This window comes from Notolepis coatsorum (genome assembly GCF_963971535.1).
Source record: "Notolepis coatsorum genome assembly, chromosome: 6".
NCBI classification, from domain to species: domain Eukaryota; kingdom Metazoa; phylum Chordata; class Actinopteri; order Aulopiformes; family Paralepididae; genus Notolepis; species Notolepis coatsorum.
The window spans coordinates 117,175,811-117,188,575 of record NC_140170.1 but is presented as its reverse complement, the minus strand read 5'-3'; the positions used below and the strand labels follow the sequence as shown (position 1 = coordinate 117,188,575).

General features: G+C 43.6%; 1 protein-coding gene across 1 annotated transcript in view; it reads left to right on the top strand.

Annotated features, from left to right (window-relative positions):
- The window catches only part of dnase1l4.1 (deoxyribonuclease 1 like 4, tandem duplicate 1), a 32,753-nt gene extending 19,999 nt beyond the window's left edge, over positions 1-12,754 (top strand). Inside the window, exons 2-10 of the mRNA XM_084317391.1 lie at positions 875-960; positions 1,687-1,775; positions 5,323-5,409; positions 5,837-5,949; positions 6,085-6,197; positions 6,352-6,509; positions 6,680-6,776; positions 9,240-9,291; positions 12,373-12,754. Coding sequence (XP_084173517.1) covers positions 875-960; positions 1,687-1,775; positions 5,323-5,409; positions 5,837-5,949; positions 6,085-6,197; positions 6,352-6,509; positions 6,680-6,776; positions 9,240-9,291; positions 12,373-12,509 — 932 coding nt within the window. The 3' untranslated portion in view covers positions 12,510-12,754. The remainder of the gene's footprint in view (positions 1-874; positions 961-1,686; positions 1,776-5,322; positions 5,410-5,836; positions 5,950-6,084; positions 6,198-6,351; positions 6,510-6,679; positions 6,777-9,239; positions 9,292-12,372) is intronic.
- Positions 12,755-12,765: the final 11 nt, after the last annotated feature.

The following is a 12,765-nucleotide window of genomic DNA, read 5'->3' as shown; positions in this document are numbered from 1 at the left end:
CTACAAGATAAACTACACACAGGTACCCAATGTACATGTCGAAATACTTCCCAAAGGTCAGTGAATACCACGCCCACAACACCAGAGGGAGCTCCACAAATCATGTGCAACCCAGATTCAGCACAAACAAGGGACTAAACACATTTCGCAACTATGCCACAACAATGTGGAACACCCTACCCACAGCCGTAAAAAGATGTGAATCCCTACCCACATTCAAAACCTCTCTTATAAAGAGCACCTACGGGAGGCTGCAATTCGAAACTGGCCCCTGTAAATGTCCAAACCCCCCCCCACCCCCTCCTAATAGACAGTCTCCTCCCCACCGTATGTATATATTCTCTCCCCACCGTATGTATATTTTTTCTCCCACCCACCCACCCCCTCCTAATGTACAGTCTCCTCCCCATCATATGTATATATTCTCTGTTAGGATCTATGGGTAACAGTACTGTATATTTGCATATCGTATATGTCACAAATGTAACAGTACTATATACCTGTATGTCATGTATATCCCTATGCCATAAATGTCATGATGTCATGTATGTTGTGTATGTCATAAATGTCACAATGAATTGAAAATGGGGGACCCTGATGTAAACAAGACAAATGTCTTTCTCTGGTCTGCATCCCCTTAACAATTGTGTGTATTGAGCCGTACTGTATTGTACCCATACTGCAATCTGTTAAATCTAGTTTCTGTACCCATTCTGCAATGTAGTTTTCATTCATTCATTCGTTCATTCATTCATTCATTCATGTTGGGGCAAAGGGTGTAAATGACTCTTTTTAGCACACGTCCTAGGCATGCAGTTAGTATCAGTAAATGGCCACAATAAAGTGCTGATTACTTTGTATCTCTTTTTTACAGGCACAATGAAAATAGCATCTTTCAACATCCAGAAGTTTGGGAAAACAAAACTTTCAAAACCAGATGTTCTCAACATCCTTGTTAAGGTATGGAAGTTGGTGTCATAATAATAGGTTCAACATCTATTATTAGCAGTGAGCCAGGGGGTTGTTAGGAAAATATGGAATGGTATCATGTCTGTCTGAAAGAATAACAATGTCTCCTTACAAGGGAGGGTTTTCCCGACCCTACACACACACACTTATTTTCTCTTTCTGACTGATGGGGAAATGCTCTTCATGCTACCACTCTCTATCTCTCTCTCTTTTGCTTTGTCTGATTTATGGTAAAAATTGATATTCAGTGAAAGATTGACTGCTATCGAAAAATAATTTGTACAAACTCAAATAACATGCAAATATTCAACTATGTCTACACATATGAATGGAAGAATGTACATAACTTCTAAACTAGAATAAGCTAGTGCTAGCATACAACACAGAATTATCATCTTAGCTTAAGCGAGCCAAAGTGGGGCTGTCCAAATTGAGGAAAATAGGCCAAGTCCATTGTGTGTGTCACACCTGGGGCTACATCTTTGGAGTGAGTGCCATTTGCCTCTTAACCCTTTCACTACCACACTACCAAATTGTTAACCCTTTCACTGCAACAATACATAATGTTAACCTTTTCACTGCCAGTGCCACACAACAAGGGGTTAACCCTTTCACAACCACACTACACAACCTTCTGTAGTGTGGTAGTGAAAGGTTAACCTTCTGTAGTGTGGTAGTGAAAGACTTAACTTGTGTGTCTGTCTCACTCTCTATTAGATAGTGTCCCGGTATGACATCATCGTGATCTTGGAAGTGGTGGATGCTAGTGGAACATCCGTACAAACCTTCCTGGAAGCTCTCAACAGGTGAGAAGAAAAGCGAGTAAGAGAGGCCATGGCCAGTGGATTTGTGGGAAGAAGGTGTTGAAGACTCCTTATTGAAGGGTTCTTAAAAACCTTAAGAAATAAATATAAAGCTTTCACAACCTGTTTACAAGCCTGACTAATGTAGAACTAGGGCTGTCAATAAATTAATAAAAAATGTATGCATTAATCACATGATCAGCTTGCGTTAACGCAAGTAATGCAAATAAAATAAACGCAGCGCAAAATGCATTAGTAGAGGTTATGGTCACAGGAGTCTTCAATAACATGAATGGTGATCCATTTTGTGAATTAATTCGTTCTCTGATTATGTGATCATTATTAAATAATAATAATAATAATTCATTTAATTTATATAGCGCTTCTCAATAACCCGAAGTCGCTGACAGTAGTCGGGAGCAGGGGTACAAACAAAGAGGCGAAAGCAAAGAAACAAAACAAAACAACAAAGAAACAAAAACAAAGGAACATGAGACCATGGGGGGAACGGGGGAGACAGCCTGATGGCACAAAAAAAAAAAGACTAGAGACATATCGATCAGGTTGGAGGGGAGGGGGGGGTTTAGGGGTGGGGGGGGTTGAAGGCAAGGGAGAACAGGTGGGTTTTGAGGCGAGCTTTGAAGGTGGAGAGTGTAGGGGAGTCTCTGATGGACTGGGGGAGGGAGTTCCAGAGTCGGGGTGCAGTGCGAGAGAAGGCCCGATCTCCGAAGTTTTTGAGCTTGGATGTCGGGACAGTGAGGGAGGCAGTGGAGGAGGACCGGAGGGAACGGGTTGGGCGGTAGGGGAGAAGGAGATCAGTCAGGTAGGGGGGGGCCAGGCTGTGGAGGGCTTTGAAGGTGAGGAGTAGTGTTTTAAAGTTAATGCGGTGTTTGATCGGGAGCCAGTGGAGGGAGTGGAGGACAGGAGTGATGTGTTCGCGGGACCGGGTGTTAGTGAGGAGGCGGGCGGCTGAATTTTGGACCATTTGCAGTTTATGGAGGGAGCGGGAGGTGATACCAGTGAGGAGGGAGTTGCAGTAGTCCAGGCGGGAGGAGATGAAGGCGTGAATGAGGGATTCAGCAGCGGGGGGGGAGAGGCAGTGACGGATTTTTGCGATGTTGCGGAGGTGAAAGTAGGATGTTTTGACGATGGAGCGGACGTGGGGGTCAAATGAGAGGGTGGGGTCAAGGAGGACACCAAGGTTGCGGACTAGGGGGGAGGGGGTGATGGTGGAGTCGTTGATGGTGAGTGTGATGGGTCCGGATCTGGTGAGGGTGGTTTTGGTGCCAATGATGAGGAGTTCAGTCTTGTCACTGTTCAGTTTGAGGAAGTTGTGGGTCATCCAAGTTTGGAGTTCGGTGATGCATGATTCAATGTGACTGAGGGGTGGGCTGTGGGGGGATTGTGTACTGATGTATATTTGGGTGTCGTCAGCAGATGACTCCTTCATACAATCTCTATGCTACCTAACATGAGCATAATGGGCAAGCATAGTGTAGCTCGACCTGTGCACTTAATGTTGCTTCGCTCGGAAAAGACCATTCATCACTACATCGTTCATACAACTAGGTTTAATCCAAAAGTCGATTTGGAAACTTTGTACAATGAAATAAGTAGGGATGTCAAGGTTAGCATAATATGAATGCATTAACGCGAATGCATATTAACGGCACTAATTATTTTGACTCATAACGCACATTAAAATAAATAAAATACTTCTTTCAATTTTTCAACATTCAGTCATACCAGTTCATATTGAGTAGATTTTACCTACTGACATGCATTTCTTGTACGAGTCTGTCCCTCTCTCTGTAGCCTGTGTCTGTCCCTCAAGCTTGTTTACATTGTCCGATGACAGGGTAAATGGCTGCTTTTTTTTTTTATATAGCGTTTATCCAAAGCGCTTTACAATTTGTTACTCACATTTTACCCATTCACTCACACATTCACACACAGACGGTGGAGGCAACCATGCAAGGTGCCAACCTGCTCATCGGGAGCAATTAGGGGTTAAGTGTCTTGCTCAGGAACACATCGACACGCTGCCCGGGAGGAGCGGGAATCGAACCGGGAACCTCCGGATTGTCAGACGACTGCTCTACCTCCCAGCTGTCGCAGCTCGCTTCTTCTGAACAATATGCCCAGACGATGAAAATAACCCCTCACATGATACTGTGCGAGAGGGGGAGAGAAATAATTTCAGTTTTACTATACAAAAGTATATTAGTACTCTGTACTAAAAGGTTGGCAAGAGATTAACATTGGACTCCATTCAGTTGGATTGGTGACACTGTTTTGATTCCACATAGAAGGGGGTGTTTTTGTGACCCTTTATTATCCCCCATGTGAGGTTGAACACAAATACATTGTGTGATTCGCTTTAGAAGTGTGAGGGATCCAGGGGATGATCTTTCAGTAATGGAAGATTTTGCTTACCAATGTACCTGTTGGACAATGTGTTTGTTGTTGCGACAGCATCCATCATTTGGTTTTAATGCTTAAAAAAACAGGGGATGTTTTAGTGAACCTTTTATAAGAGTAAAGTTGGACACAGGTTTTTTTTTTGTTGATATTGACAACCATAATTAGAATTCATTCAAATGCTTTTGGAATATGCAAAGGAATAATAAAAAGGTACATTTGAGTGGGCAGCATACAGTTTAAAGTCGGCAGGAAAAGCTCTAATATAATTTAGATATAGATCAGTGTGATCAACACTCCTTGCAGGATGAGCCTGTGTGCTGCAGTCTGGTGGACAAACACTGGATCAATTCAGGAACAAATATTGGCAGGCAATAGATTGATAGGTGTAACGGAGGTACCGCAGTCTATCCACAGTCACGGGTACAAGTAGTGACGTGGCTGTGGACGTTAAGCGGTACTGCAAGTAAACTCACTCCCCAGAGGCATCCAGACCAAGTAGCAAGAGGTGAGTTCACCTCTTGGTACAGTGGTCTGTGATGTCGCCCCCGGTGCGGGAGACCGGGGTTCAACTCCCACTCAGGGCAATCCCTTAACAGGGGTTGAATCGAAACAAACACAACGCAGTAAGATCACACTGGCTACACGTGGTGCCGTGACCCGGATGCCCTGGGTGGAGTGAGTTTAGGGGGGTGAGTGTAACGGAGGTACCGCAGTCTATCCACAGTCACGGGTACAAGTAGTGACGTGGCTGTGGACGTTAAGCGGTACTGCAAGTAAACTCACTCCCCAGAGGCATCCAGACCAAGTAGCAAGAGGTGAGTTCACCTCTTGGTACAGTAGTCTGTGATGTCGCCCCCGGTGCGGGAGACCGGGGTTCAACTCCCACTCAGGGCAATCCCTTAACAGGGGTCGAATCGAAACAAACACAACGCAGTAAGATCACACCGGCTACTACATAGGCTCCATCTGTCTGTCTGCGCATCCATCTGATTGACTGCCTATCTATTGTATCTGTCCGTCCATTTGATTGACTGCCTATCTATTGTATATGTCCATCCATCTGTCTGCCTGTCCATCCATCTGTTTGTCTGTCTATTTCTGTCCGTCCACTTATCGTTCTCCCCAGAGCCAACGAGGAGCACCACTACAGTCTGAAGATCAGCTCTCGTCTGGGCAGGACACGCTACAAGGAGCAGTTCATGTTCCTCTATAGGTATGATCACCACTCTTACTTTATCTACATTTTCTCCAAGGACTAGTGGTTAAAGTTCCACAAGAACCTTTCTCTATTGTGGTTCCCCTACTCTGTGGCTCTCTTGGAACTCCTACTGTATCAATAGAAATACTGAGATGCCCCCCCCCCCCCCCCCCCACACACACACCCAAAAACATATTGTCATGTAGTCTGATTGATCATGTATTGAAATGCTGCATACAAAGCATTTCACCTTTTTAACAAAGGATCCTCCATAATTTCTAATGGATTCTTGTGGTTCAATTTCCAGTTTCCAGCTTTTAATCTGCATTATTTCACGTAAAATGTTTTTGTTCCGACTGTATCCCTAGTTGTTTGTATGTTTTTTGGGGCCATTTATATTGGTGCACCATGTGACATGTGTGTGTACTGCGTGTGTATGCAGGGATGACCTGGTAGACTTGGTGGGCAGCTACCAGTTTGATGACCAGCAGATGGATCAAGGTGATGTTTTTGCCAGAGACCCCTATATCCTCCGGTTCAGATGTCTGAATACAGGTAGGCTACTGGTGTGTGAGTGTTGGTTTTAGGGTTTAATTCCCTGTGCAGCTCATTGTATAATAGATTACTCTTAACACTGCCAGTCATTCTTGCCAGGTATTTTAACAGCATCCATGTATTTGTGTGTTCCAGTGTTGAAGGACTTGGTGATGATTCCGGTCCACACTAAGCCGGAGGACTCAGTGACGGAGCTGGATGAGCTGTACGACGTTTTCCAACACGTCAAGAATAAGTGGAGGACTGATGTGAGGCAACTTGGGATTCAACCGCCTCCACACGTTTCCCTGACTTTGTTATTATTTCCATTAATGATCCAGATCCCTTCCTTTTAGAATGTTGATTCTGTTTCTCCATGGGTTCTAGTATGTTGATGATCTAACTTCCTGCCCTGTGCTTCAGAATGTGATGATCCTGGGTGACTTCAATGCGGACGGAGCCTATGTCAGCAAAAGGGGCATGAAGGAGATCCGTATCCGTAGCGATAAGAACTTCCATTGGCTGATTAAGGACGATGTGGACACCACAGCCAGCTTGGGCAATGACAACACTTATGACAGGTGACATCATGCACATGTACACACACACACTTATGATGTGTTACCATCCCCATCTATATTACATACCAGGTGCCATATTCACAAAGAATCTAATATGATTATCATTAAATCTGATGGGACACTAGCACTGTATGTCTATGTGACTGACAGACTGATTCCTCTCTCCCTAGGATTGTGATCTATGGAAATGACATGTTGGAAGCCATCGTACCGAACTCTGCTCAACCCTTCAACTTCCAGAAGGCATACGGGCTTACTGAGGAAAAGGTGTGTAGTACACACTGCAAAAGAAACGTCTTAATCACGAGTGATTTTATCTCATTAGTACTTTTCAAGGAATTACAATAATTTAACTTGTTTCAAGATGATGTAACATGAGCGTGGAGGTAAATGGTACGTATCCCCCCCCCCCCCCCTCCCAGTGAGCTATGGTGTTCCACAAGGAAGCATAGTACCAGGGGCGGGGCTAGGGGGTGGCTACTTGGGCTCAAGCCCCGAATGTATTCTGAAAAGCCCAGAATCTATTTATATAAAAAAAAAAGCTAGAAACATAGCTAAAGTACGGCCATTTATAAATCAAAAGGACGCTGAAAACCAGATCCATGCCTTTATCTCAAGCCAACTCGACTACTGTAATGCACTCCTTACCGGCCTCCCGAAAAAATACGATGATATTTATATTATTGCAATGCACTATTGCATTATTTTATTCTATTTTACTAACTATTTTATTGCACTGCACTATTTTACTTTGTATCAGTGAATCATAGACGCCTGGCCATAAGAGCATTCGGAGCATCTCTGCTCTCCCACTATTGAACTTGGGGGAGCAAAGGTATGATCTTGCTCCACCACTTTTTGATTATATGAAAAATATGATATATCCCCTCCCAATATATAAATCTAACCATAACTACGTTATGGTTAACTGAGTTTTATAGTGAAAAGAGCAGCTTTATTGGTCAAGATTGAAGGCTCTATATTGCAGGAAATTGCACGTACAGGTTCATTAAATTCAAAAAAAATCTGCCCTTGCCTGCCAAAAAAATAAAAATAAAAATAAAAAAAATAAATAAAGGGCACCTATCTGGGCTAAGCCCCGGATCTCCTACAATCCTAAATCCGCCCTTGAAGCATACTAGGACCGTTACTGTTCCTAATTTATGCAAATGACATGTCATCAGCTTGTGACTGCAACTTGTTCCTGTTCGTGGATGACTCAGCCCTGCTGGTATCTGACAAGAACAAGTTGCAGGTTGAAAAATCCTTAGGTCGGAACTCGGCAGAATCTGCACCTGGCTCGCTGATAACAAACTATCATTACACCTGGGTAAAACAGTCCATTCTCTTCGGATCAAATAACAAACTCAGCAAGACAAACGGCTTCTCCATTACAGTGGGTGACAATATTGTCACAAGGAAAGATGAAATTACCTACCTGGGGTCCATCCTAGAGGCAAATCTTTCCTGTGACAAAATGGCAAACAATGTTAGCAAAAAAGTCAACCAACGAACAAGATTCTTGTACCGGATCTCCTCTCTGGTAAACAAGAATACCATGAAGACTCTAGCAGGAGCACTCATTAAAGGGTACTACGACTATGCTTGCACCTCATGGTACCAAAGCACCTCAAAGGCACTAAAAACAAGATTACAAACATCACAAAACAAACTGGTCAGACTACTGCTTGACCTTACTCCTAAAATACACCTCATCCCTGCCCATTTTGACAACCTAGGATGGCTTTAGAGTAGATGACAGAGTACAGCAACTTGCAATGGGCCTGGTCTACAAGATGCACTACACCACTAAGGTACCCATGTACATGTCGAGGTACTTCCCAAAGGTCAGTGAATACCACGACCACAACACCAGAGCGAGTTCCACAAATCATGTGCAACCCAGATTCGGCTCAAACAAGGGACTAAACACCTTTTGCAATTATGCCACAACAATGTGGAACGCCCTACCCACAGCCGTAAAAAAAATTGAATCACTACCCACCTTCAAAACCGCTCTCAAAGAGCACCTACGGGAGGCTGCTATTCGAAACTGGCCCCCGTAAATGTCCGAACACCCTCCCAATGTACATTTCCCTCCCCGTCGTATGTATATATTTACCGTTAGGATCTCACAGTAATGTATATCTGCATATCTTGTATGTCACAAATGTAACAGTACTGTATATCTGCTTCCGTTACCAAAATGCGTGTGCATCTTTTAGGGAGAGACACTAGGGACATTCTGGAGACTATAGGCAAAGTTAACCAAACGGAGGGACAAGTCAAGTCGTTGGACGTGGTGTGGTTTCATCTACACTCCCTCCCTGGAGAATTGCGCGTGCATGCCATAATGTCATCATTGTTTACAAAAGGTCTATAGCTTTAAATGACCAGCAGCCAATAGGACATCATTAGAATGTTCAGTTCTCAAAATTCTAAGCTCATATGTGACACCTCACACCTGAAAGGATTAACTCCAGCTGCTGATGAAGATAAGACAGCCACCAAAATAATAGTAATAATGTGAAATAATCATTTATTTAGTATTTTCTTAGAAATGTATCAAACATAAATTAGGCTGATTCTACAGTATGTATTATACCTAGCCTACTAAAATAATATGAATTACATCTTGGACATAAATATGAGCTTATAAATATGAGAAAAGCTTTGACCCATTGAAAAGGTGAGTAAACAATGTTTAGATGAGTGTGCTCTGTTTTCTAGGCCCTGGATGTGAGTGATCACTACCCTGTGGAGGTGGAGCTCAAATCCAAAGGTAATCACCACAATCCATTATCATTATCAACCTCATTCTCCACTTGCATTGAGCAGTTGTGTGTGGCATAACAAAATAAAAAGAATTGCCTCAGTGAAATTTTTTTTATACTATTTTACACTGACCTGTACTCAAGATAATTGCAGCTCAAAATAGTCTGTTACAGTACACACGAGAATAACATCCACATGTATTTTCTCGGCATGTTGGCCTCCCATCCACACTAAATTATGGAAAACCTGAGTTTTAAGTCACTGAAATTAAGCTTTTTGAAACCCCCTTCCAGGGTGGAGTTTTTATTTATTTTTGTGAACAGGTGAAACGGAACTAAAATGGAGCTTTTGGAAAACATGATCATGATCAATGGATCAATTGAATAATTTCATAACTGGGGAATATTAAATATATTTTGGCATATACTGTAGACTTATGTGATTGAGTGATTTGCAATATCCTTTTTATTGTAGTTTAAAACTTGATACAACTTTAATTGAATGCCCATGACATCCACAATATATTTCAATGATATAATGTTCAGCCCTAGACTGATGATGGATAACTGCATTAACATTGCAGGTTCTTGGAGATGTGTTATGTTGTAAAAACACCACCATTAAACCGGTAATTACATTCCTGTGGCCTCTCCCTCTCACCTTGGGAATGTGGCCAAAAATTTACTTCAGACACTTATGGTTTCCACCGTCGGTACTCTGCCAACATTTTGAGGCATGGTAGATGAGCAATTCTGGAAACAAGCCACACTATATTTCATTATACCTTTGTTCCTTAAATGCCATTCTATTATCCATATTGCTTTGGTCCCATTTTAGACAAACTCATAGCAGGCTTATCTTATTTGAACTGCCTCAAAATGTTGTCCCATGTGTGAGTGGGGGGCATGAGGACAGAAATCTTAAACAAATTAGTTGCACATTCCCAAACTCAGCACGGTGTCAGCAGCACGGGGTCTTCCCAACGGTCACTTCATACAACCTTTTCATCTTCATTTGCTTAAGCTCCCTGAAATCAATCCATTTCATAGGCAACAGTATTTGTCCTGTCCTCCTCAGCACTGGATCCTGTATGACATCTCTCTCTCCTCAGCACTGGATCCTGTGTGACGTCTCTCTCTCCTCAGCACTGGATCCTGTATGACATCTCTCTCCTCAGCACTGGATCCTGTATGACGTCTCTCTCCTCAGCACTGGATCCTGTATGACTGCTCTCTCCTCAGCACTGGATCCTGTTTGACTGCTCTCTCCTCAGCACTGGATCCTGTATGACTGCTCTCAGCACTGGATCCTGTATGACATCTCTCTCTCCTCAGCACTGGATCCTGTGTGACGTCTCTCTCCTCAGCACTGGATCCTGTATGACTGCTCTCTCCTCAGCACTGGATCCTATATGACTGCTCTCAGCACTGGATCCTGTATTACATCTCTCTCTCCTCAGCACTGGATCCTGTGTGACGTCTCTCTCCTCAGCACTGGATCCTGTATGACTGCTCTCTCCTCAGCACTGGATCCTGTATGACTGCTCTCTCCTCAGCACTGGATCCTGTATGACTGCTCTCTCCTCAGCACTGGATCCTGTATGACGTCTCTCTCCTCAGCACTGGATCCTGTATGACATCTCTTCTCTCCTCAGCACTGGATCCTGTATGACTGCTCTCTCCTCAGCACTGGATCCTGTATGACTGCTCTCTCCTCAGCACTGGATCCTGTATGACTGCTCTCTCCTCAGCACTGGATCCTGTATGACGTCTCTCTCCTCAGCACTGGATCCTGTGTGACGTCTCTCCTCAGCACTGGATCCTGTTTGACGTCTCTCTCCTCAGCACTGGATCCTGTATGACGTGTCTCTCTCCTCAGCACTGGATCCTGTATGACGCCTCTCTCCTCAGCACTGGATCCTGTATGACGTCTCTCCTCAGCATTGGATCCTGTTTGAAGTCTCTCTCTCCTCAGCACTGGATCCTGTATGACGTCTCTCTCTCCTCAGCACTGGATCCTGTATGACGTCTCTCTCTCCTCAGCACTGGATCCTGTATGACGTCTCTTCTCAGCACTGGATCCTGTATGACGTCTCTCCTCAGCACTGGATCCTGTATGACTGCTCTCTCTCTCCTAAGCACTGGATCCTGTAGGACGTCTCTCTCCTCAGCACTGGATCCTGTATGACTGCTCTCTCTCCTCAGCACTGGATCCTGTATGATGTCTCTCTCCTCAGCACTGGATCCTGTATGACTGCTCTCTCTCCTCAGCATGGGGGAGACAGGAGGCTAATATTGTTCTTGCTTAAAGGAAAACTCCAACATTTTGGGAAATTTGCTTATTTGCCATCTACCCTGGAGTTATAAATTCTCTTCTGTGTATGCAGGAGTAGGAAGACGCGCACCGTTAGCGTCAGTCACTGGAAGTAGGTTCCTCCATTAGCCTAGTTCCCAAAGTCTTCCTACTCATACAGTTGCACAGAGAAGAAAAAGGTATGCATACATACTTTTTCTTCTCTGCATGCAGTAGGAGTAGGAAGACGTTTGGAACTAACGGAACGTAAACCAAATGCGTCCACATTTTTATAGGATTCTATCACATTTTCATAACAATAGCACCATAGCACCCTGCGCCGTTTTCATTGAGTTGCTTACAAATTAACGATGCTCTATGTTGTCCTTTATATGCCGATTATCATTAGAATCTTAAATTGTACCATATGTCCCCCTTTAGACAACATATGTAACGCTACCAGCGCACTTCTGTTAAGATAATTAGTTTACCATTCGCAGTCGCTATATCGAGGTCGCAGTAATAGTTTACCGCTGTTCAGAGGAGTGGGGCGTGGCCGTATTTGATCCCAGACAATAAGAGTGACTGCAATTGGTCACCGTGACGTTAGGCTAATGAAGGAACCTACTTCCAGTGACTGACGCTAAGCTAGGCTAACGGTGCGCGTCTTCCTACTGCATGGACAGAAAAGAAAAAAGGTATCATCTTGTCTAACTCCAGGGTAGATGGCAAATAAGCTAATTTCCCAAAATGTTGGAGTTTTCCTTTAATTCTACTGTATGGTCTCTTTCTCCAGTTATGCCAAATGAGGAGTTTGCTGGTCTGGATGAAGACATGGTGAAGATGAAAAGAGGAAACCTGCTTCTGGAAAGAGAGAAACTCAGCCTGGAGATACAGTTACTCCGCATGCAGTTGGCCAAGCTGGAAGCATGAAATCTAAGTCTCTCAAACTTTAAGGTGTTGGGGCCACTTGGGGGAGCAGCTAACAATATCTCAGGGACAAGTAATAGTGCTGCGCCTTTCTTTCTGTCTTGATTTACATAGTGATAATTGTAAAACATGAACAGTATCTAGCCAAATCCAGGTCAGTGATGGAAGCTCTGAGATGGAAGTAATAATCAAATGTCTAAATGTTCTTTAATAGTGATGTGCTATATCTAAACTAATACTGATTGAAAAATAAAAAGCA